This window comes from Numida meleagris, chromosome 3 (assembly GCF_002078875.1).
Source record: "Numida meleagris isolate 19003 breed g44 Domestic line chromosome 3, NumMel1.0, whole genome shotgun sequence".
NCBI classification, from domain to species: domain Eukaryota; kingdom Metazoa; phylum Chordata; class Aves; order Galliformes; family Numididae; genus Numida; species Numida meleagris.
The window spans coordinates 13,899,675-13,922,508 of record NC_034411.1 but is presented as its reverse complement, the minus strand read 5'-3'; the positions used below and the strand labels follow the sequence as shown (position 1 = coordinate 13,922,508).

General features: G+C 39.0%; 1 protein-coding gene across 4 annotated transcripts in view; it reads left to right on the top strand.

Annotated features, from left to right (window-relative positions):
• Window positions 1–22,834, top strand: part of PLCB1 (phospholipase C beta 1) — a 389,735-nt gene that overhangs the window by 321,897 nt on the left and 45,004 nt on the right. For all 4 annotated transcript variants that reach the window (XM_021392475.1, XM_021392477.1, XM_021392478.1 and 1 more), the window contains exons 30-31: window positions 1,629–1,686; window positions 2,624–2,710. In XM_021392475.1, the coding sequence (XP_021248150.1) occupies window positions 1,629–1,686; window positions 2,624–2,710 (145 nt within the window). The remainder of the gene's footprint in view (window positions 1–1,628; window positions 1,687–2,623; window positions 2,711–22,834) is intronic.

Below are 22,834 nucleotides of genomic sequence, written 5' to 3'. Positions count from 1 at the left end.
AGCTTGGTGGTCACCTCCTCCAGCTCCCTCAGCACCCTCAGGTGGATCCCATCTGGCCTGTGGACTTGTGACAGTCCAGGTGGAGTAGCAGATCTCTCAGTGTTTCCACCTGAAGTGTGGGGGGTTTATTCTGCTCCCCATCCCAGACTTCCAGATTAGGGGTAGAGTCTTTTAAAGACAGATGTGAAGAAGACAATGAGAGCCTCAGCCTTTTCCTTATCCTTAGTGGTTATGTTCCCCACCACATCCAGTAAAGCATGGAGATTCTCCTTAGCCCTCCTCTTACTGTTAATATATTTGTAAAAAAGCTTTTTCTTTATTTATACAGTTTTTGGAGCATCTCCATAGAATCTGTGTATTTGGTAACAGTAGAAGAAGATCACACAAGCTCATACAATGAACTGCATCAGATAATTTAAGAATCATTATTAAATTCAGAAATATCTTATAAAAATGTCAACAAAATGAGAATAATTGATTTTGTAAAAAAAAGGAGAAATAATATGGTTAGAGTCGATAAAATAGCATGAACTCATATAAGAAAAATGTAGTCAGTTTTTACAAAAATATTATAGCAGTAAAATCAGTTGCAGTAGGAAATTATTTACTAGCTGAGAGGTTAAGGGGACACTAGTGAGAAAGGCTCAGAAGTGAAAATTCATTTTTGTTTCCTTTTTTATTTTTTCCTCCTCTTTCCCAAGAACTTTCTTTTGCCAGGCTTTTCAGAGAGCCCTTGGGAAAGGTAAGATGGGAGCGACATGGGAAACTCGGCTTTCCTCTGCCAAGTGACGCAATTTGTCCTCACTTTTGGAGTTGGACAGGGAGTAGTGAGACCTTCTGGTGAATCCCTTCTGAGTCACCCATGCTGGACTGTTGCTTAGTTACAGCTTTTCTTATGAAAATTTGAAGAAAAAAAAATGCAGAGAGAGGAAACGTTATGTTAATTGTTCTGTTATTTTTTCTAATTCTGCACGTGACCAGGGGTTGTGTAACTACCTTGAACCGTTGGATTTTAATGCCACTGGAATAGATTGCAATTGGCTATTAGGCAGTTAGCTTTCAGAACGTTGTCCTGAATGTGATCAAGTAACCACAAAATGTTACTTTATGTGCATGTATCCTTTTGAGGGATCTTGTCTTTGACTAGAAGTTAGCTAAAAGCCCTCTCACTAGGTCACTTTTAAGTAGTTCTTTCAAGTTCAGCTTTTTGTAGTTTACGTGGCAAAGCTGAGAACTGAAGTTGAGTCCTTCATCAGCAGCAGCATCTACACGCTGACAGTTTATTTCACTGCTATACAAAGTGCCACAATGTGGCAGTGTGCATCTACTGACAGTTGTGCACTCCCTAGGCTGACAGTTGGGCCTTAACAAATGCTGCCATCACCTTGAAGATATGGCACTACCCCATGGGAAAAAAACTGTTGCTGCAGTATGCCATGGGGAAGTCGAAGCCCCTCATACAACAGTGATGCATCCTGTTATAAAAGGCACAGCTAGGAAATGACAAAATGTTAAGTGGGCAGACCCATATGTTCAAAACATTGCCTTACTCATTTTGAAGGAAGTTGGGGGGGGTTCAAATTTATTGATCTTACAGACTAAAGTAATTGATGATTGCTTCTTCCCAGAGAGAAGACTGAAATGATTCGATCATATATCCAGGAGGTGGTGCAATACATAAAAAGGGTATGTCAGGCTGTGTGTTTATTTTTCATTTGGGGGGCAAAATGTCACCTTTCATGTTTTAGGTTCTATTTTACACTACAAATTCCAAACTTCTAGGTAAACACTCTGCTAGTACAGCTTTTTAACAGATGCAGTGTAGACTCCTATTGACATTCCACTCAAAGAAAAGCTGTAATTTTGGACATATCTTTTTAAGTGTTAGTGTCTAGGGTCAGGAGGTAGTAATGAGGGCATATTTTGATAAAGCTGTGATTCTCTCTTTGGATATCTGGTGTTTACTCACGGAAAATATACTTCATGGTTTCTTTCAGATACTGAGAAACGTCTTAATTTTGTGGATTTTTTAATTGGAGTGCTATTTCATGAATGTAAAGATTGCATATGGAACTTATAAAGTCAATAAACAGTTAATTGTAGAGTATATTTTAAGCTCAAGTACACTTGTACAGTTACTGAAATACACAAAGCATTCTGAGAGCACTGTAAATAGAAGTCACAATTTCATTACAGATGTTAGTATTTCTGTAGCTATACATCTTTTAAATTGGGCTGAAAGTATGAACAGCAGTGTTTGATGTGGGAATTTGTTATGAAATTTATGCCACTATTGAATATCTCTTAATTTTAATGCTGAGAGAGTTAAATGTGAAAGTTTACAGTGGCTTTGATTCAGGAAACAACATAAAGAATTAGCAAGTGAAGTATGCTTAATTCCTTGTTGCAGTTAGGCATACACTAGAGCACTGTATTAAATGAGGCCTAAAATTTGTCAGCATGTTCATTTAGGGCTCTAGGACTTTTCTTCTGGGAGCAGGATTCATCTCACACAACTCACAGAATAAAAGCTGAAGCAAAATAATACAAACTACTGCTAGGGAAGGGGTGGGAAAGAGAGGATATGCAGTGTCTGAAATGATTCTCTGCTGTTTTCTTATAGCTAGAAGATGCTCAGAGTAAAAGACAGGAGAAACTGATAGAAAAACACAAGGAGATTCGTCAGCAAATACTGGATGAAAAGCCCAAGGTAAAGAGTTTTAAATAATGTTATAAAAATATTCTTCAGGAAATATTCTATATTGCATGTAAGTTGATATTTAAACATGTGAAAGTCCATACATTAACACTGTGGCTATTTTCTTTTAATATTCAAGATGAAAAAAAGGTGAATCAAGTAGCAGCCTAGTGAGGAGCACCACTGCAAGTCAGTTGTCATAAAATTGGGTTTATTTTTTAGCACTCATGATACCATTAAAAAGCTTTCAGCATAAATGGTGCTTCTGACCAGCAGAGTGTGCCCTTCCCTCTAATGTACTTTAGCAGTACAAAAACAAAACACAGTTTACATTGAAAAGAAAAAGAGATATCTTTTTAGCATACTTGCCTCAGATATTTATGATAACTGATGTATTTGTGTGGAAAACAGTAAGAGTTTTCATAATGTTGGTTCCTAATATTCTATATTGCTTGCTGGATTTCTCCTATTTCATTTCATACGGATGTGGTATCTGCATGCACTGTTCTGAAATACAGTTTTTGATCCAAAATATTGTGGGCTGACTCCTGCTCCTAGTGAAGTTGGTGGTAGTTTTGCCATTGACTTCAGCGGAGGAAGTTTGGAGTCTTCTCTTGTACATGATTGTTCTGCAGGAAGAGTAGGTAACTGTCACGTAGAGACTTGGTTTCAGCAGAGCTCATATCCAAGTATGATTCTTTACAGCCCATTGTGTCATCTCTGCTTTCATTATTTCTGCACTTGCTCAAGTATGTGTTCTAGACTTCGCTTTAATTTCTTGTCTGTGTCTGCAGTCCTAATGTTTATGTGTTTGTATTACAACTTGAATTTTAGTATTGAGTATCATCAGTGTTGTCATGTCATTTCTGTGAATTATCAAGAGTATAAATTAGGCTAAGGTCTGCATAGCTAGAAGTTTACAGTAACTTAGAAAAATAAAAATGTTTGCATTTCTGATTTCCTACTCTTATTTTAAAAACTATCTTTGTAAGTTGCCTGGAACTTATCAATGTTATGGGCGTCTGGTCTAAAAAACATGCAGAATATTACGGTTTGTATTTGATGTTACAGGATCCTGAGCTTCTCAGGCATGTGAACTAAGAAAAATGGAATTTAAATGCTGAATGTATTTCAAAGAATAATCTCTTAGTACTTCACAAATACTTGAACAAAGTTACTTCCCTGCGCGTCCTCTTTTTTTTTTAACTTGATTTTTTTAGAATTGATTGATTCGCTCATAAATAGCAAGTCTGCACTGAAAATGTACTGGTCAGGATTTGGGTTGCATTTTGAAAGATTATGGTGGACTGGTAGCATTAAACTCCTTAGCTGTCCATGTGCCAAGCATGAGATCATGGCACAGAGCGGCTCCAGATCCCTTGCCTTCCCCTGCATCTGGCCATCAGTCACAGCACTGCAGCAACCAGCACTCCTCATCCAGTGCTCTCAGTTTCTCCAGAGTAAACCCTCTACTGTAATGTGCCTAGCAGGGCCTGGCTGCTTTTTTTTTCCTTTCCTTTCCCACCTACTGAAATGGGCAAACATTGCTGAATTTATGGTGGTATGCGCTGTTTGTTGGCATGAGAGGATTTAGGCAAAACATAATTACTCATTTTATTAAGCTTTTATTTTTTTCTTCATGTTCGTATTTCATATCCATATCCGCCTCATAAGCTTCCCTAGTGGCAGGGCATGCGATACAGAATAGATTGAATGCATTCCCTGCTGAGAACCACCAATGTATTTGATGCCTACAGCAGCCTGTTCAGGGACAGCTTTTTTAATAGGCTGGGCTCGGGTGCTCAGTGTCAAAACACCCACTACAATTTATGCTAGCTGTGTCAAAAGGGTTTTCTGGCAGTATCAACAACCCCTAAACAAAACGTTAAATACGAGGGAAAGAATTTTTAGTATTGTTACAATAATTCCATTGGAGACAGATTTGCCATCATCAATCACTGTCCTGTGGTTATTTATTACTGACTCACAGTTTGTTGTGCTATGACTTTGTGCACAGGGCTGTCAAAGCTGGGAAGAGCATCGTTTCATTTCAAAAAGTGTTGGCAACAGACTGCCATACTAGTGAGATAATTTATTTCTTTTTCTTTTTTTAAGTATGAATTTGCAGCCTCCTTTGTCGTGGTGTGTGTAAGTCACCAGAGGAAAACTTGCTTTAGAGTGCTGACTTTTAAGACAATAGCTTAAAGAAACTGCCCAAACTTGATGCAAATTAGTTCCCTGCACTGGAGGGAGGCGACTCACTTTTTGTTCAATTTTAAAATATCATGTCGTTAGATGAAAGTACTGAACTCAGAACTGATTCGCATTCTGAAACTCTGCCTCTCCGTCCTATATATAATTTATTTCTAGATGTGAGACTGTATTTTAACCTTCGTCTGCTGGGCTGTTATATAAAAGATGGCTTTTTTTTTTCTCTTGGAAGAATTGGAGAGCGGATAATGTTAGGAAAAGTATGGAAATAATTCTTCAAGTCGTGGTCCTGCTGACGTCAGTGTAATACTGACTTTAATGAGCCCTAAATGTCTTACTGTGTCTTTGTAAGTAATTAGAGTATCTTTATAAGTATTGTCACCATTTTATTGCTGTCAATATTGAGTAGTGTCATCAAATCTCTCTGCGTGTGTGTAGAAACAAGGCAGCCATTCACACAACCATGTCTAGAAAAGGAGAAACATCACTTAAAAAGTCAAACAGGTTAAAAAAAATTCTAACTTGAGTGCCATTGTAGTGAACGCACAGTGGAAACAAAGTTCAAATGCTCTCATGCCACTGTCTTTCTTCTAACAGCATCATTGCCAAGCAAAGCCATATGTATTTTCTTTTCTCCTTTTTTTTTATGTGTACATTATCTACTTGCTACTTTATTATCAGCAACAGCTTGTATTTTTTTCTCCTCTATTCTAATTCTTTGTCTTCTTTTCTTAGTCATTAATACACATTAAGCTTGTCCTCTCCATATCTTCTTCCTCTTGGGCATCTCTTCTACATGCTATTGAGGTGCCATAGAAACAGCTCTTTACACCACAGTACTGAATTCTGCACATCAGCGTGTGATTTTAGATTCTTCTTTACAATGTGTCTGCCACTCACTACCTAAGCACAACAGAGTGTGTTGAGGATGTGTATGCATCTCAATTTTTGTCCTTGGCAGCCTGTGCATAACGTTAAGCATAAATCAGGTGCGTTTCCTTCTTCCCACCCTTGCCTCCAATTTCATTGTAATTGCAAAAATCAATACACATGAGGCATGACAAGGAATTAATCATTTTTCCAAGAACTGACTGAGTTACAGTAAATAGACCCAAGCCTCCTTTAATTGAAATCAATAAGACTTTTGCTATTGAGGCTCATGGGCTAGAGTTACACGTGAATACCAACACGGTAGCTCAGACTCCTGTGCTCTTGAAGTCAGTCCTAGTTCCCCATGGCATTAACTGTACTCTCTGAGCTTCAGTGGACCATGTTCTTAGAGCCAGAGGAGTCAAAGGCAGTGCATCTCATGCCCTTCTGGTTTTGTAGCTCATGTTCATGTTTCTGCTCACTCTTCTACTGCTCACAACACCAGTGTAGCCAAGGCCTGCCACATGATGTGGGCTCTTGAAGAGGCACAGTTCTGGGTAAGGCTTGATCTTTGGAAAAGGCACAACAGATCTGTAACGGAGCCACAGGCTGTCCAGACTTCAGCTTACATCTCTGTGGTCTTCCGACTGAATGAAGACAGTGTAGCCTTAAGGTAGAAGAATTCCTTTTTCCTCTCAAAAAATATAGTGAGAACAATTCTTTAAAATTATAAATCAGTTACTGATCATGGAAAATAAAGCCCTCTGCTGCATACTAACTCACTTCCAAAGAACACACATTTATTATCTCACAGTTTGACATCTATAATTGTGCCCAATGAGAGTTGAGACTTCTGTATCCAATCAATAATTAATATTAGCACTGTACCTGAAAAATGTATGGGTCCTAAAAATGACACACAGCCATGTTATAGAAAAAAATGAAATTATGTTCATTCTTTACAACAGTAAGCCTCTTCAACTCTGGGGTGTTCATTCCATCAGGCTGGGAAGGACCTCCAAGGTCTTTAATCTCAGGACTGGCTGCTTTTACAGTCATGTACCCTCTAAGCCTGTTATTGAAGCACTGCTGGACAATGACTCCTTCCCACTGACGATATTTGAAAACTCAGTGAATGTCATAGATTTCAGATTGGTACTTCTTGATTTCTTAAAATACCTTTGCGGAGGTTAAAGCTTGTTGTATGTGTTTTAGGTAAAGCTTTGTGTCCATCTTCATGCAGATGGTGTGAAATGGAGCTGTTGCTGCCAGTTGGGTCAGCAGAATCACCTCTAACTTCTGAAAGTCAAATACAACAAATGTATTTCACAGCACTCTTAGATTTGATTTCAGTTAACCTCAGAGAACAGAGCTGCTCTATTAGCTCATCTGAAAGAGAGCAGTTCTTAGGAACTTTGATGACTATTCCAGTGTCATTTCAGCTCACTGCATAATTCACAATAACAATGCATTGTCCACCAAAATCCCTTTTTTATCCTTTACACCTCTGTAGGAAGCCAAAATGTCTTTTGGATTAGTTGTGTTTCAATTCAAACCTTTCCAAATGCATTCCAGTTCAACCATAGGCGATCGTTCAAGAATTTCAGAGAAGGCATTTGGAGGAAAAGTTTATTTCAGTTTACCAAGTTTCATGGGACCTTGCACTGCATGGATTTGGTTTAGGTAAAAGAGATTTCTTCTGTTCATTCCTTCAGTTTAAACATCTACAAAGCTTAAAAGGAAATTTCTCTTGAATCTATTGCTGCTAAGCTGGAAAAATTGATGTCAATAACTGCTGGGGAAAAAAATGCACAGAAGTAAGAGGTTTGAAAATAATTTACTGTTTGTTTCACTGCCCAGCTTTGGCTTTGGTGCTTGTGTATTCATCAGAAGGGAATAATAAAATGCTTTTCTGCCTCATTAAATGGGCAACAACGTGGAGAATCGAATGGAATTTACTTACCCTCATTGAAGAACAAATATTTCAAAGGAATGTTTTTAAATGAAGATGTTTAGACTGAGATTTCCAAATCTTCCTATGAGTAGATCTTTAAGGATCTGTCATCTTCCCACTTCTAGAGCAGAGACTGCATTGAGGTCAGAGGATGCAGCTTTCACGCAGCATTCATGTGAGGATCTTTGCACTTTGCTTAGCGCCTCTCATCATCAAGTTCTAAGTGACAATCAGTCTAATTATCTGATAAGCTTTGAGTGGGTTACGCCATGATATTTCTTCAGATGTTTTATGAGTGTGATTGTGAGGCAGTCCCCAGTTGCAGAGTGGGGTTTTTTTTCAGGAAACAAGAGTTGTGTATTTTTTTTTCTGTTTCTCCCAGTGGATGAAGCACAGAATGCACTTACCTTAGGTCTGTAAATTGAGTGGTAAATAATCTTGCTTCACTCGTTAAAATGGAATAGATTGACCTTTATTTTACACCAATTTTATACAAATAAAACTTTCTTAAATTGTTTGAAGTCTACTCATGTCTACTCATAAGTAGGCCTGAGATCAAAACACTTCAGTCCAAAATAACAGGATGCTCTAAGGAATATTTTTGTATAAGACCTTTCTTGCTTGTTTGTTTATTTTTTTTCTTCACAACTTCACATTTTTAATGATTGGTTGTTTTTCCAGCAGAATAAATACTGCAGTGCGAGCAATGAATATCAGGTCACAAAAGATGCATCTAGCAATTTGAGGTGATATTTATTGTGTTAATTAAACATCTTCCCATATTAGTCTTGCAGATATGCATATGTCATGGGAACACGCATGAATACTAACTTTCAAATCAACAGCATCACATTTCCAATGCAAATATGCAAAATGCTTTTTAAATTTAAACTGATTTTAAATTAAAAAAATTACAAACCTGTTGTAGTAAGAATGTAAATATGAAAAAGCATTTTAATGAAAAGAGGCAAAACATAAGAAATTTAGGTTGCTGTTTGTTGATAGAGACTGACAGATTTCACACATGCGTTCTTTCTACTGGAAACCAGAGAAAGTCTTGGGTGTCATACAGAGCTGAAACAGAAGGAAAATAAATGATTTGGAAAAGCACGCTATTTTTTACTTTACCCTACTGTAAATAAAAAGAAACATTATGAAGCTAGCAGAGTCCGTGGTGACAGAAACTGGTATGAATGGAGGCAGAGTATGGTGTATAATGGCGGTCATGTGGCAGGCAGATTTGATTTGTGAGAGTTAGTGAGATTTTCCTGGATAACACGATAATACATGAGCACTGTGATTTTTTATTTCTTTAAGAAAAATGAATTCAGAGTCCAGCTACCATCTGTGGGCAGAATATATAGAAAAAAATATATTTAAATGGCACAAATTTGAGACTTCTTCCTGAATGAAAGACGGCCTCCCTGAATTTCTTTTGTTTCATTGGCATAAGTGAATGTGTTCTTTCTCCATCTCAGCTGAGCACATGGCTCATGTCTCAGACTGCTGTGATTATCTACTCAATTAGCCTTCCTGACAGACCTCAGAAAGCCAAAAACCAAAGAAGAGCTCAGACCATCGTCTTCCCCTGCCATTTTCTGCTGGTGTCCAGTTTCACGTGGTACAGCCCAGCACGGGCCCCGCCTCTCAGAACCTCCCCTTTGGCTGTAAAGAAGGCAAATACCCTGAGTTCAGAGGCAGTGCTCCCTAGATTCCATACTTTTCATCAGCATAAAGTACAGCAGCACCCAAACAAGGCTGGTCTGGGGACAGCACGGAGGTGAATATGTGACAGACCTCTTTGAGCTTTCAGAGAGGCATCCAGCTTTGCATCTACTGATGACCACAGCACAGGCCAGCATATAGTAACTATGCTCTTTCACAAGGGAAAGCTGCAAGCCTTTACTGTCCTTGTGGCTTGTGTAACATCATGGAATTGATAGATGGGAAGACAGATCAGCCCAACGGGGGAGGAATAATAAGCAATGAATATGCTATTATTTACCATTAAGCAGATAAAAAGATGTCCCATCCTCCCATCTCCCTCTTCGTAACGGACTACTGCAGTGAACATCCATCAAAGTGACAGAACAGACCGTGTTTTCTCGCCATTAGGGATGCCGTTTCAGAATACCTTCACCATTTGCAAACAAAACCACTTGTTAAAGAAAATGACTTGTATTTCTACAGTAGCTGATTTTACTATAATGCGCTGTTACTTTAATCATCGTAAATGCTTAATTTGAGTTAGAAAGCAGTTCAGTTAAGGGGAGGAATTCACAAATTGCCATACATATGATCAGCTGAGCTGTGTAATAAAAATCAGAAAGTAAAAATTACCTTTTCTGCCTTGGTAGCATTGATTACTAAAGTAGACCTTAGTTCTGATGTTAAGATCAGTGAATGGTTAATTCTTCTTAAAACAAACACATTCTCTACGCAGTGATGAGCACAGGATGTCTTACCATAGACTGAAGGGAAAAAAAAAAGGGAATAAGATGTGAAAAATGAATGCATGGCTTCTTCCTGCAAGGTCGAGTTCAGGGTGATAACATCCTAGGCAGAGCACCTTGTCTCTGGAGAAGATGCTCTTCATTGTACTGCAGGTAGCATTAAAAGGCCCCTTATCTGTTCTCTGTAGTCTTTTAAACCACTTTGGTCTGCAGCATCCCATCCCATCCCATTCTCTGCTCTACAGTAGAATGCATGAGTGCCAGCTGCCACTCGGTAACCTGTGCCCCTGTGACCCACTCCTGTGCTCCTTTCTGTTCAGTATTTATTACTTTCCACAGCTGAAATTTGCCAGAGAATGGATGAGTGGCTTCAAAGAAGCAACTGCCTGTGAGAAAAACTAGCCTGTGTGTTAACAGTGTTATCTCTGATGGAGAAACAGAGGCCAGGGACTGCAAACATTTTGTGTCAGAATGTGTAGCTTAAGCTATGCAATATTTAAATCTGCCGAGAGAAGTCACTGCTAGAAAATCAGTTGTGCTTCTGCAAAGGCAAGTGTTTTCCATGGTAAACCTTAGTGAACAGTGTAACTCCAACATGCTGTTGACTCCCCTTCACCTTTTCCTAAGTTATTCCAATATGCTATGTAATATGTATGTGTGTATATATTATATTTGTGTATGTATGTGTGTATATATTATATTTGAATGTACGGTGGCACACACAATTCAAATTTAGTGCTTCATATAGCATCTTATACACCTCTTCATCACTCTGTGCCAGGGAGAGAGTGAACAACAAATACTACAAAGTCAGAGACCCGTGCTCTTATACAACTGCATTCATCATTGAGCAACAACAGCGACATATTTGTTAATTATCAGATTTTCTGTGCAACATGACAAATGATAAGAGATTGAGTCTGACAGAGCTAATGGAAAAATGTTAGAAGAAATATTAATGCTTACTGTGTAAACTCATTAGAGAGATGTTTTAAAATGCATGAAGTGAGGGAAAAATGTGTTCCTTAATGAACAGAGAGATGAAATCACTGGTCCTGCAAAGATTGGTTTATATGCGTAGCTTTGCATATGTAAATGGCTTTTTAAGGCATTGATTATATCTCTGTGCAGAATCAGTCTGCTAAACTGAGCCAGTAATGATAGAGCTGCTGTGTATCTGCCCATGAGGTAGCAGTGCGCATTGCAGTACACATTAAAGATACAGGTCGCTGTTATTAGTACAGTCAGGACAAGATGGGTGCTGAATTTATCTTACAGTGCGATTTCAGGGTGATAGATGTATTAGTAGAAACAGTAAGAAATTTCAAAAACAAAGTGAGAGTGTAAATGAAATACATTGACTAAAATGTATATTGAGAATTATAAAGAAAATCGCGGGAGTTTTGTTGTTGTTTTTAGAAACAGTAAAAAAGTCTGCACCGAGGAGGGGTTGTTTGCTTTGAGATGCATTTATTTTCCCCAGAAGTCTGAGAATACTGAGTCTAGTGGGGGAAGAAGATTCCCTGTACATCATCCAGGAGGGAGAGAAAGTGCGCTCCCAGCATCTCAGACGCGTCAGCGTGTACGTTCCTTGCAAGATGGGTGCAGCTCTCCGGGGTCTGGCAGCCTTCCTTAGTCAGCAGCAGAATAGTAGGGAAAGGATGCAAGCAAGCTGCTCCTGGCTTGCTTTTTCTCTTGGAAGATTACTTTTCATTAAATTTCTCCTATGACTCATTTCTAACAAATCAGCATTTTCTGGCAGAAATACATTACGTTAGTTGTGGATCCTAGCATATAGGTTTAACTATAGTGACTCAGTACGTTTCCTTTTATTCAGCATTTGATGGCAGAAAGAAGTTCTCGCCATGCGATTGTGGAGTGTGACTAAGCACATAAACTACAGCTAAGAACTGTAAATGATCTCTTTTATGGAGTCCTAGTGATTTGTAATCTTTGTGTGGAATAAGTGGATGTGTCCAGAAAGGCGAAACCTAATCCAGAGATGGTGAGATATGGAGCCTGGCTTAAGGATGCTCAAGGCTTTTAAGCTCTTGTAACGTTGACCTTTCTGAGGATCCAGAGATTGTTTGTAGGAAAATTATCATGAGAATGGTGAAAGTTGACAGGTTCTAGTTCTTCCATCAGCAGCACCCCACCTCCCTGTCCCTACAAAATTGTTTCAGAGTTTTGATGATCATGGAAAAAATTCCTTTTTTAAGCCTACTGAATATGGGACAACAAGTAGCAGTCCTTGTTCATTTCATCCGGTTCACAGCCCTCCAAGTTTGGCCTCCAGTTTATAGATATGAATGAAGACATTAAGCAGGGAGAAAATGGTTATCAGACATACCATACTGTCCTGGCAATAGCAGGCAGTGTTTTCTAGTCATTTTTTTTCTCTTTTTCTTGTATTCCTCTGCTTTCCACGTTCCTCAGTTTTACAAATTCTCCCACTTGTCTTTCTCTGTCTTGTGCTGACCTTCCTTTCGCTATACATTGTTTCTTTTTATACTCTTTACTTAAATATCCTTTACTTATACTTTGTTTCTTAAACTCTTTTCTCCTTCTTCCTCTTTGCCATCACTTGCTGCTATTAAATTTCGAGGAGTATCTACAGGAACTCGTAGTGTTTCTTTCAGATTACAAGACTAATTAGAAGAAGAAACCTGAAGGGAAAAGGTGCTAAAGAGCTGACATACTCTGCGTTTCTGTGAGCTTGACTGTGTACCTGGGATGCGTTCCAAAGTCATCCATCAGGTGGAAGATGAGATGCAAAAGCTCCAAAGGTGCATGAAAAAATAATTCATAATTACTCATAAGTATACAGTATATATAATAGAATAGGGAGAGTAACATTTAAAGTGAAGTAAATGGAAAAAATGAAACTGAAACCAGAAGACAATAGAAAACAAAGGTGAAAATGAGTCTAGAGAATTTTTATTCAAAATTGAAAATGGTTGAAGACTTCAGAGAGAGAAAATGAGAAATATAGATGAAAGAATCTGTACTGGGGAATGGAATACAGGTTCTTGGCTCCTTTTCCATTATTACAATTTTCATTTTTTATCCAGTCCAACACAGCAAAAATGCAATGAAATTGCATCTAACAAAGTGGCAATCTTGACTTCTGTGCTCAGAAGTCTGTGAGCAGTAAGCACAGTGGGTTTTATTCTGATGAATTCTGAGTTCAGTAATGTCAAGCTTATGCAACAGCATGGAACCCACAGTCTGCTGCAAGGTACAGCTTCTGCTTGAGTTCTGATTGACAGTGCTCCGCTGGTATACTGATAGTCACATGAGGAGGAAATGGGCTCTTATAGTTTTGCTCTGGAGACCAAGGCCGAGGACAGATGGTAGATGTGGATTGCTTAGACCCTGTGATTGCTGTCCTTGGTGTGGAGATTAATGGCACGTTTCATATAAAGAGAAGGGCCACTAGAGCCTGTAGCAAGTGCACTTGGTAGGTGGACATGAGCAGCACAGGACTGATGGCAGCAGGGAGCTGGACAGTGCTGCACTCAGTTCTCTAGGGATGTCAAGCCAATTGCCAATAAATTGCCAGTAATTTGATGGTTACTCTAGATTCTTAATTGTGTTGATTCCACTTCGTCAAGTTCTGCAGGCATTGTTGGACATTTCAGATGCTGGACCAAATGTGAAGGATGCTATCAGTTAACTACAGATGTATTTCTAGGAGAATCTAAGGGGCAGGTACCTTCTGTCTGTGCAGCCCAGCATTGTAATCACTGAGACGTGGAAGTGGATTGATTGGTAAATAGTGTATTGCCCCCTCCAAAATGTAGTTCCACTGCTTTCAGAGTTGGAATTTGCAAAACTGTGTCATGTGGGGTGTAGGGAAGTAATCTGCTTACATTGGCACCTATGTCATTTCCTTCACTGTCTATCTTTGGCTCCGTTTGTAGGAGGGCGACGTTAGCTCCAGAGATGGAGATGCCTCTTCCCGATTGCCCTGTAGCAGAGCAATATGGCCTTTTTCCAGGTACACAGAAAGAGGCTGTGTCTTCTTAAGAAGAGCACAAGCTGAATATCTTGAACATGGGAGTACTGATAAAAAGCTCATAGCATCGATATCTCTCCTTTCCTTGTGGTAGCCCACTTACCATCTCCTTTGCTTTGCTTTTGTTTGAAAGGGCCAAACAGACACAAAGTTTTCAAGTTAAAGAATGAATTTCGTTGAATTCAAATAGAAAATTCTTTGGTTTATGTTTTCATGCAGATATTTTGTATTAAAATCCTTCCTTATAATTTTATTTTTTTGCTTTGGGATCTGTCACACAGTCCTGTTCATTGTTCAAAGACAGTGTCCAGCAGTATACTACATTTTCTTTGATTTCTTTCACTCCTTTCTAAAAGCAAAGGTGGCTGCTGCAAAGCAATTATACCCCACTTTTGGTGAAACAAATGCACTTGATTTATAAATGAAGGAAGCCTGCTAAACCTTGCTTGGCAACAAAAACAGACTTCAATTAAGATGAGATAAAACCAGAAAGTTAATTTCTGTGATACAGTACTGTTGTTCCCACTCTTTTTTGTTTTTTAAAATACGCTCTGCAAATGTATATCATAGAACAAACAAAAATGCATGTATTAATGTACAGAGATGCAGAGATCCTAAATGGTTGTATTTTACAATGATCCGATACCCAGTTGCCATGAAATTCCAGTCTTCAGTGCCCTGGGAACAGGGAGGCATTACGATAACTGGAGGTAGCCCACACGTAATTTAAATCTGTAAATTCCTCCTGAGCGGTGCTTTAGTCAGTGCAGACTGCAGTGCTGAATGGGCCCTCAGTTTGTGATCTGAGCCTGTGACTTCTGCTCTGCCACAGGAAAGAGCAGATTGTCTGCACTCTGAATTTTCTGAGCATTAATAAATGAAGCATTGCTCGTTGGTCAGGCTGTTACCTGTAAGCTCACTAACCCCTTCTGCTGCTGCTATGAATTTTAGTCAAGGGGAAATATAAGGAAATTTCATATGCAGTAGATATAGTCCAGTTGTTTACTTTATTCTTGAACACATGTTTGAGTCTGTGTATGTCTCACAGCAAATACTTTTATGTGTGCGTGTATGTGTACTAGGTATATTAAGAAAACACATGTGCTATGTCCATAGAGATTGCTTTGATAAATATATATTCTGGATGCATCTGCGGAATTAGTTACAGCTTTGTAGGATATAAAATACATTATCACAAAATAATATTAATGATTTTAGAACTGGCCTGATCAGCTTTCAGTTAATTACAGTCTGATTCAACCCTCAAGGTTTTTTTGTTTTTTTTTCTGTAATATCACCTGCTTAGTATGCTGGTGGCCTTCTGGAAAGACAATAAATGAAAACTACAGAGAAAGAATTTTCTTCACCCAGCAGGAGCCCTCATAGGCAGCAAATACAGCCAAATGATGTGAGGAAAAGGAACTTGGGAATGTGCTGATGGGGGTTAAACGTGTAGAGCCACATTGATCTGGTTTGATCCACCCAGGAGAAGACAAACCACAGCACTAAACATTAGTGCATGCTTTTTACAGCTTAGGAAGGAGCCTGTGCTTGAACATGTCCAGGATAGCAAGTGATTAGCAATGCTGTAGAAAACTCAAGACTAACCTTCTAGCTCCCATGCCTAAATTAGAAAACGTAAATAACCTTCATCCCTGTTTATCCATATAGCACTTCTCTATCACTCCTGAATTGTTAAGGATTTGTTAGGTTAAGCACATCTGAGATTAGATAATAAGGAGCATGCAAACGCAAACTAGATAGTAAATATAGGAAAATGTCATGAGAAGAGGGTTTCATTGTAAACAAGCTTCTAGCTAAATTCTCTTTTCAGCAGTCTTTGTGTAACTCGCAGTGACTGTTCTCTTCAAGGAGAGAATCATTGCCGTGCTTGAGCAAGTACTTGTTTCTGAATACTCTCACAGGGAAAGAGTTGAAACATTTATTTTCTCACCCTAAAGGTTGACACATTGTGAATAATGGCACATTGCAAACCAGAGAGACGGATTGGCAGGGGAAGTGAGAAGCGAAGCATCAGAATGTCATCATGCATTTGTCATGTACATGGCTTCCCAATTAATGCATAGACTAGTCCATTATGGGATAAATTTCTATCTCTGGAGCTATATAAACCCAACTGCTTAACACCCGTTTCTCAGTCAATTTTTCACTCCTGTTTTTTGTGAATGCCTATTTTGATAGATTGAAAGCAAACATTTTCTTTTTCTTCCTATCTCTTTCCTTTTCTATTTTTCTAATTGAAAATTGTCATTTGCTTTCATGTTTAGTTATCTGGCATGGCTGCCTCTTGGGATGATCGAGGTGCCCTGACCTCCCTACCTGATGCTCCTGATGAGGAGCATTGTGAACTAATTGTACTTCATTGTGAACTACTTCTAACAAAATTGAGATTAATGGTGATCGTTTCATAGTTTGAAATACTTCAAAGTGTTGATATTTAGGGTAGTTACTACCTTGGGTTTTTTTTTTCTGTTATATTCTGACAGGTTTTTGCTCCTGTGGACTAGATACTAGTCTGATACTGGACTAGATACACTAGGCTTCTTATTACCTTAATTGTGTAACTGTATACCTTCTAGAACTTGCTTGTTAAAGCTGTGGAGAACCCATAGTGATTTGAACTCTCGCGTTTTTCTTTGATTTTTATATTTTGCTAACAGGCTGTATCCTAACATTTTCCATCTTCTTTACCCATAGTACAAGTGCTTCGTGGTTAGCGCGTCGCTGCCTGTACGGCTGTCATTGCTGCTCATCTAGTTAGCCTTTTCCCAAACCCATTTTAGTCAGATTCATTTGTAGATTGTTGGAGTGAAAAGAAATCTCATGTTACTTCCTAGCTCACAAACTACGGACATTTTTTACATTTAGTGTTGATAACACATAGAGGCAAAATTCTCCACTTCCCTGAGTTGGTTTGTTAAGTTCATAGTCTGCCTTGCTTGCATAGTTACTGACTATGCAGAGGGCACTTGTGACTGTCCTCTTTGTGGTGATTTACTGACAGTTTTCTTGACGATAAAGGGTGTTGTTGCACAACTTCCACTAAAAGCAGTATTCACCATTAAGTTTTATGATGGCTTTTCAGGTCAGTACTTCTGTTTCTCCTTCAGATATCTGTGCAAAGTTATTGTTTGATGCATAAACCCATGAGAATGTGCAATATTAATAATAGATTAAAATTATAAGTGTATTATGTACTGTGAGTAGGAACAACTTGGCCTTCTGTTTTATAGGAAAAGCTGCCTTCAGAGCATTATTTGATCCCACTTCTATTTCCTTTCTAGATTTATGTTTCCCTGAGGAAGTTTCTTGTTAGGATCATCTGTACAGTTCTGTACAATATACTATTATCGTGCAATATGAATCGTAAATTATATTTTTTAATACTCCAGTTTCCACTCTTGGGATTTTCCTGTCAATAGCCATAGGAGTCTCCTGCTTCTTCCTCAGTATCCCTCAATTAGCCCTCTCAATCCTATTTGCAGCTATTAATGCTCTTCCTGTTTTAGCCTGTCACTCACACTTGAGTCCTTCATACATAAAGCTTAACCTAATTTTTGTAAGAGCGCATGTAGAGGCTGCAGTCCTGGTGTTGCTTACTGCGTTGTGGCTCCTGAGGCCCTGGCTGCCAGGGGAGCCTTCCCACCATGCAGTCCGTGACGCTTCTGTCAGCTTCCTTCACAGCTCAGGAGGAATGGAAGCAATATCCAGCAGCAGTGACATAGTATATGTTTCTTGCTCATTTCACGTAATAGCTTTTAAAAACATTTTAATTACTTTGCAGCTACCATTTCAGTTATGGGCAATTTTAATATGCAGTTACATATGGGCTTTTGAGGCATTCTTCTGTGTTATGAATGTGGTAATTTTAAAGAAGCAGAACTTCTAATCCATTTTTAACTGTCTTAAATAATGTTTAACCCCTGTCTTAATCATGCCCCCTACCCTTTCTTTCTGTAGATATGTGTTGCAGTTCCCTCTGGTGCAGAATACAAAACTGGGAGGTATACCAAAATGTTATCATATAATCACAGAATATCCGGAGTTGGGAGGGACTCACAAGGATCACTGAGCCCAACTTCCAGCTCCACACAGCACCACCCAAACCCAAACCCGATGTCTGAGAGTGGTGTCCCAACGCTCCCTGAGCTCCAGCACTGGGCAGCCTGTGCCGTGCCCATCGCCCTCTGGGGCAGACCCTGTCCTGAACCCCCAGCTGCCCCTCCCCTGACACAGCTCCATGCCGTCCCCTTGGGCCCTGTCGCTGTAGCAGAGAGCAGAGCTCAGCGTTGCCCTCCGCTCCATGTGAGGAGCTGCAGCCGCCATGAGGCCTCCCCTCAGCTCCTCTGCTCTGGGCTGAGCAGCCCGGGGGTCTCAGCGCTCCTCACGCACCTTGTCCTCCAGACCCTTCCCCATCTTTGTAGCCCTCCTTTGGATGCTCTCTAATAGCTTTATGCCCTTTTTGTGCTGTGGCACCCAGCCTGCACCCAGTGCTGGAGGTGAGGCCACACACTGCAGAGTAGAGGGGACAGCCCCTCCGCTGGGTTGCAGCGCTGGGCCTGGTGCCCCCATGGTATGGTTGGCCCTCCTGGTGCCAGGGCACACTGTTAATTCAATTGAAATTGCCTGATTTTTTTTTTCATTATTCTCATCCATCAGTGAAAAATTAGATTTCAGTTCCTCCGGGGTTACATTTGGGGTTTATTTCTGTAGAGCTATGAGCAACTGTAGCATTAATGATAGAATCATCATAGAATCACAGAACAGCTCAGATTGGAAGGGATCCACCCAGTCCAAACCCACAGCCATGGGCAGGGCTGCCTCCCACCACCTCAGGCTGCCCAGGACCCATCCAATCTGGCCTGGAGTGCATCCAGGGATGGGGCACCAGTGCTCTCTGGGCAGCCTTAATCCATAGAATTTTTGCATATTAATACTGAGAGTCAGATTTTGGCATGAATGCCAAGTAACCCTTTTTGGAGGCTATCCAGTGAACACACTGAGCAGGAGGAAGTGGTTTGCTTTGTCCTTGTTCTACCTCTCTGTAGACATTTATTATCTGTCCATTTTCTTCATTAATTTCTTTTCCCTGGCTTGCACTTTCTCAGGACTTTGTTAGAGGCATTAGATAGTCATGGTGCAACAGTAGCTGTTTGTATACCTCTGACTTATTCACAGAGCTCAAATCAGCTTGAGCTTTCCCTGGGTATCAGCCCATCAGATAAAATAGCTTCTCTGCTGCCAGAAGTCAGGCTTTCCCCATTTCTACCTTTTTCTTTTTCTTTCCCAATTTGTACTCTTTCATTGCCAAACTCTCTTGGCAGCTTAAGATGATGCATAGTTGAATAGTCTTTCTCTGTTGTTGCAATAGAAAGGTGGTTTGCTTTCACCTCTGCCACCATGTAACAACATACAAATTGTTTTCAGGGTGTTCTTGGCTATTGCAGATGGTCGTCCTTGCCATCCAGGAGACATCTGTACAGGCAATGTTAGTTCCTCAGATAATGATAATAAGAACCACAGAAATACATTTTCTCCTGGTTTTGCTATTTTTGCATAGAATAATGTATTTTTTTTTATTTGGAGATGGATGTTATGAATATTTTACTATAAATTCCTAATTCAAAGCAATAACTTTAAAGCTGCTATCTTAATTTATAAAATGGGAGATATTATTGAACTTACATATTTATTGTTTTAGGCTACAATACTTAAAAAACACCCAACACATCAAATCAAGGTTGCTGGTTTTTTTGGGGCTTACTGAGAATGATAACTTGATTTTTTAACACGTGTATCTGAGAGTATAGTGTATAACTCACCATGTAGATCAGTATAGGATCAGAGCTCTTCATTTTCCTAATGAATTGATCATTGCATGCAGACCTTTAGAATTACGAAATAGACAAAGGTAAAATTATAAACACGAATGACATTTTTTAAGCACTTCAGTGAGTTATGCCCTTTTGAAAATGTTACCTGTAATGACATCCAGATGCCTACTTGCAGTGTTCTCACATATATCTTACCAGGTGTTGAATGTTCACCCTTTTTATTTCTAGAAGTTCATCTGGTGCTATAAGCAGCAGACAACTGTGGGCTATAATCATTCCATTCTGCATTTCCGAGAGATTTTATTTAATTTTATTTATTGGCTGAAATTGTTGCATCCTATTTTTACTTTTTTTGGCAGTTCTAATTACCATGTCATTGATAGACATTGTCAGTGTTTTTGAGGAAAACTATTGTTGCTTGGCTTGGTATTCAGCACCAGTGATTCTTTTAGCATCCTTTCTTGAAAATAATTGCTATTATATCATTAGGGCTGGATTAAGTTTCAGCATAAAGGAAGTATTTCACTTCCTTGTGGTTTTGTGGATCTTAGTCACTATAGATACACGGATGTGTAGTGCATTCTGTAGGCCATTTGTTAAAGTTTAATGCTGCTGCTCACTAGCAGTACAAAAAGGGACTGTTACCCAGGGAATATTTTGTTTCTTTCACCTCTTGTTATTTTCATGGATTTGTGCAAATAAGTTGAAACAATTTGAGAATGGACCAAATGGGATGCTTTATTTTTTTTCCGCTTGTTTTATCTTTCCATATTTCTGCATTGCTTTAGATGAGTTAAGCTAGATTATAAGTCTTTTAATTTTTTGTGTGAATTAAAGGGGACATGATGTAATTTAAAGAGTGATGCAAAATCGGAGGTGGCACTCCTCTCTTCTAGACAGATATCTACAAGAAAACCATCCTCGTGTTCAAGTCCTTTGAGAACCAAGTTGTGCTAGGAAGCAGTTCACCTAACCCATTTTATTTGCCTGCTCTCCAAGCAGATTAACGCAGAACTCCTAGAGATTCCAGTAGGAGCTATGATATATATTTTGATTGAAAATTGCATTGAATGTGTGGGTTTTAAATAGTGTCAGCAGATCCGGCTCAAACCTCTCTAATTAAGGAGCCAGGCATTGCATTTATTAAGCAAAGGGTAAATTGAGGTGAACTTCTCTGACAGATGTGTAACTTCCTTGATGTATGAGAAGAACAATTATGGGATGTCCTTCTCAATATTACTGCACCTGATTTTTGTCTTCAAAAACCAAATCTTTTTAGAACAGTTTTGGGGTTTAGAGTATCTGTTAAAAATACGCTTTTACTACCATTGTATTGCTGTACTTTTAAACTTTTCTCTAAACCCCTTTAAGCCCTGTACAGAGATTCTCTGGTCCCAGCTGTCCTCTTTCTAAATGGCTGCCTACGCCCACCCCCAGACTGTGAATGAGGCACAGTGTGAGTCCTCAGGAAATTTCCTTTCTTTCCAAATGGATGGATAGCAAGCAAATGAAACAGCATCTTTGCTCAAGCAGCCTAAGGTTTTAGTCCTATGTAAGAAATGAGAGAAGGCAAACATTTAAAAAAATATATTAGCTTTATTAAAAAATACTCTTCAGCTTCTAGAAAAACTGAATTGAGAACAGAAGGAAAGCAAGTGAGTGTATCAGAGGACAAGAATACAGACAGTTTGTGAGTGATGTTATGGAGGGGAATGCTTAGAGATGCAGGAAGAAGATGTAATTTGGGAGACATAATCAGCTGTTTTGTTGCCTGGCAATACAAAGCAGTGCCAATATTCTCTGAGTGTTTTATGCTGTTCCAGAGGAGCTTCAATTACCCCAAGCATAATGGTGAGTGTGAAGTTGGAGCTGAAAGATTTACAATTTACATTGCATGCCTTTAAATCAAAAGGAATAACAATTTACCACTCTGTTTGAATTCCTCATTTAATTTTTATACGCAACAATTTCAATAATGAAAAAACCCACAAGGAAAAGAATGATAAAGGATAACATTAAATGTTTTACACTTGCATCTCATTAATTTATGACTGTGGTTCTGAAAGGAGAATTTAAAAACATAAATTCAGACACTAATCATGAGCTTAAATTAAAGCCAGCCTTCTTAAGGAGTGCATATTGACATCCTAGTAACCACTCATCAAGAGACAAGAAGTGAATTTTACATAGCTTATCATCAGCTCAGATTATTTTCTTTTCTAAGACTACTATGGGAGGAATTATTCTACTTGAAAAAACACCCTTCCATATATTGATATGTACCCTGACAGCCAATCAGAGCCATTACAAATGTACTTTTTATCTGTTCACATCTGAACTTTTCTGATAGCCATTTCTACTGCATATCTTTAGCATGGTGCAGCTAAGTCTTTTGAAAATTTGAAATATCTTATTACCTTGCAATGATTACTGAGGCTAAGAAATTTGAAGAATGGCTAAATAAGAAAGAGTATGTTTTATGGTGTAGGAGATGTGTCAGGTTTCATCTGTCTTTCTGCTTGTGTGCACAACTCAAAACTAAAGGCATGCATCTCAGTTTTGCTCTCCTGTTTTGCTGTTCAGTGCAGTAAGAATAAAAGTTGTGTTCCCGTTGCTCAGTATCTGCTTAGCCTCCAAAACTGTCTGAAGCAGCTTGTACTCAAGAAGAAACTCAGAAAAATTTCAGCTACAATTACTGTTTGTCCATTAGGCAGCACTGCTTTACTGACAAAGGAAAGAGAAAGGCTGAGGTTTTAAAGTATGAAATGGCATGTT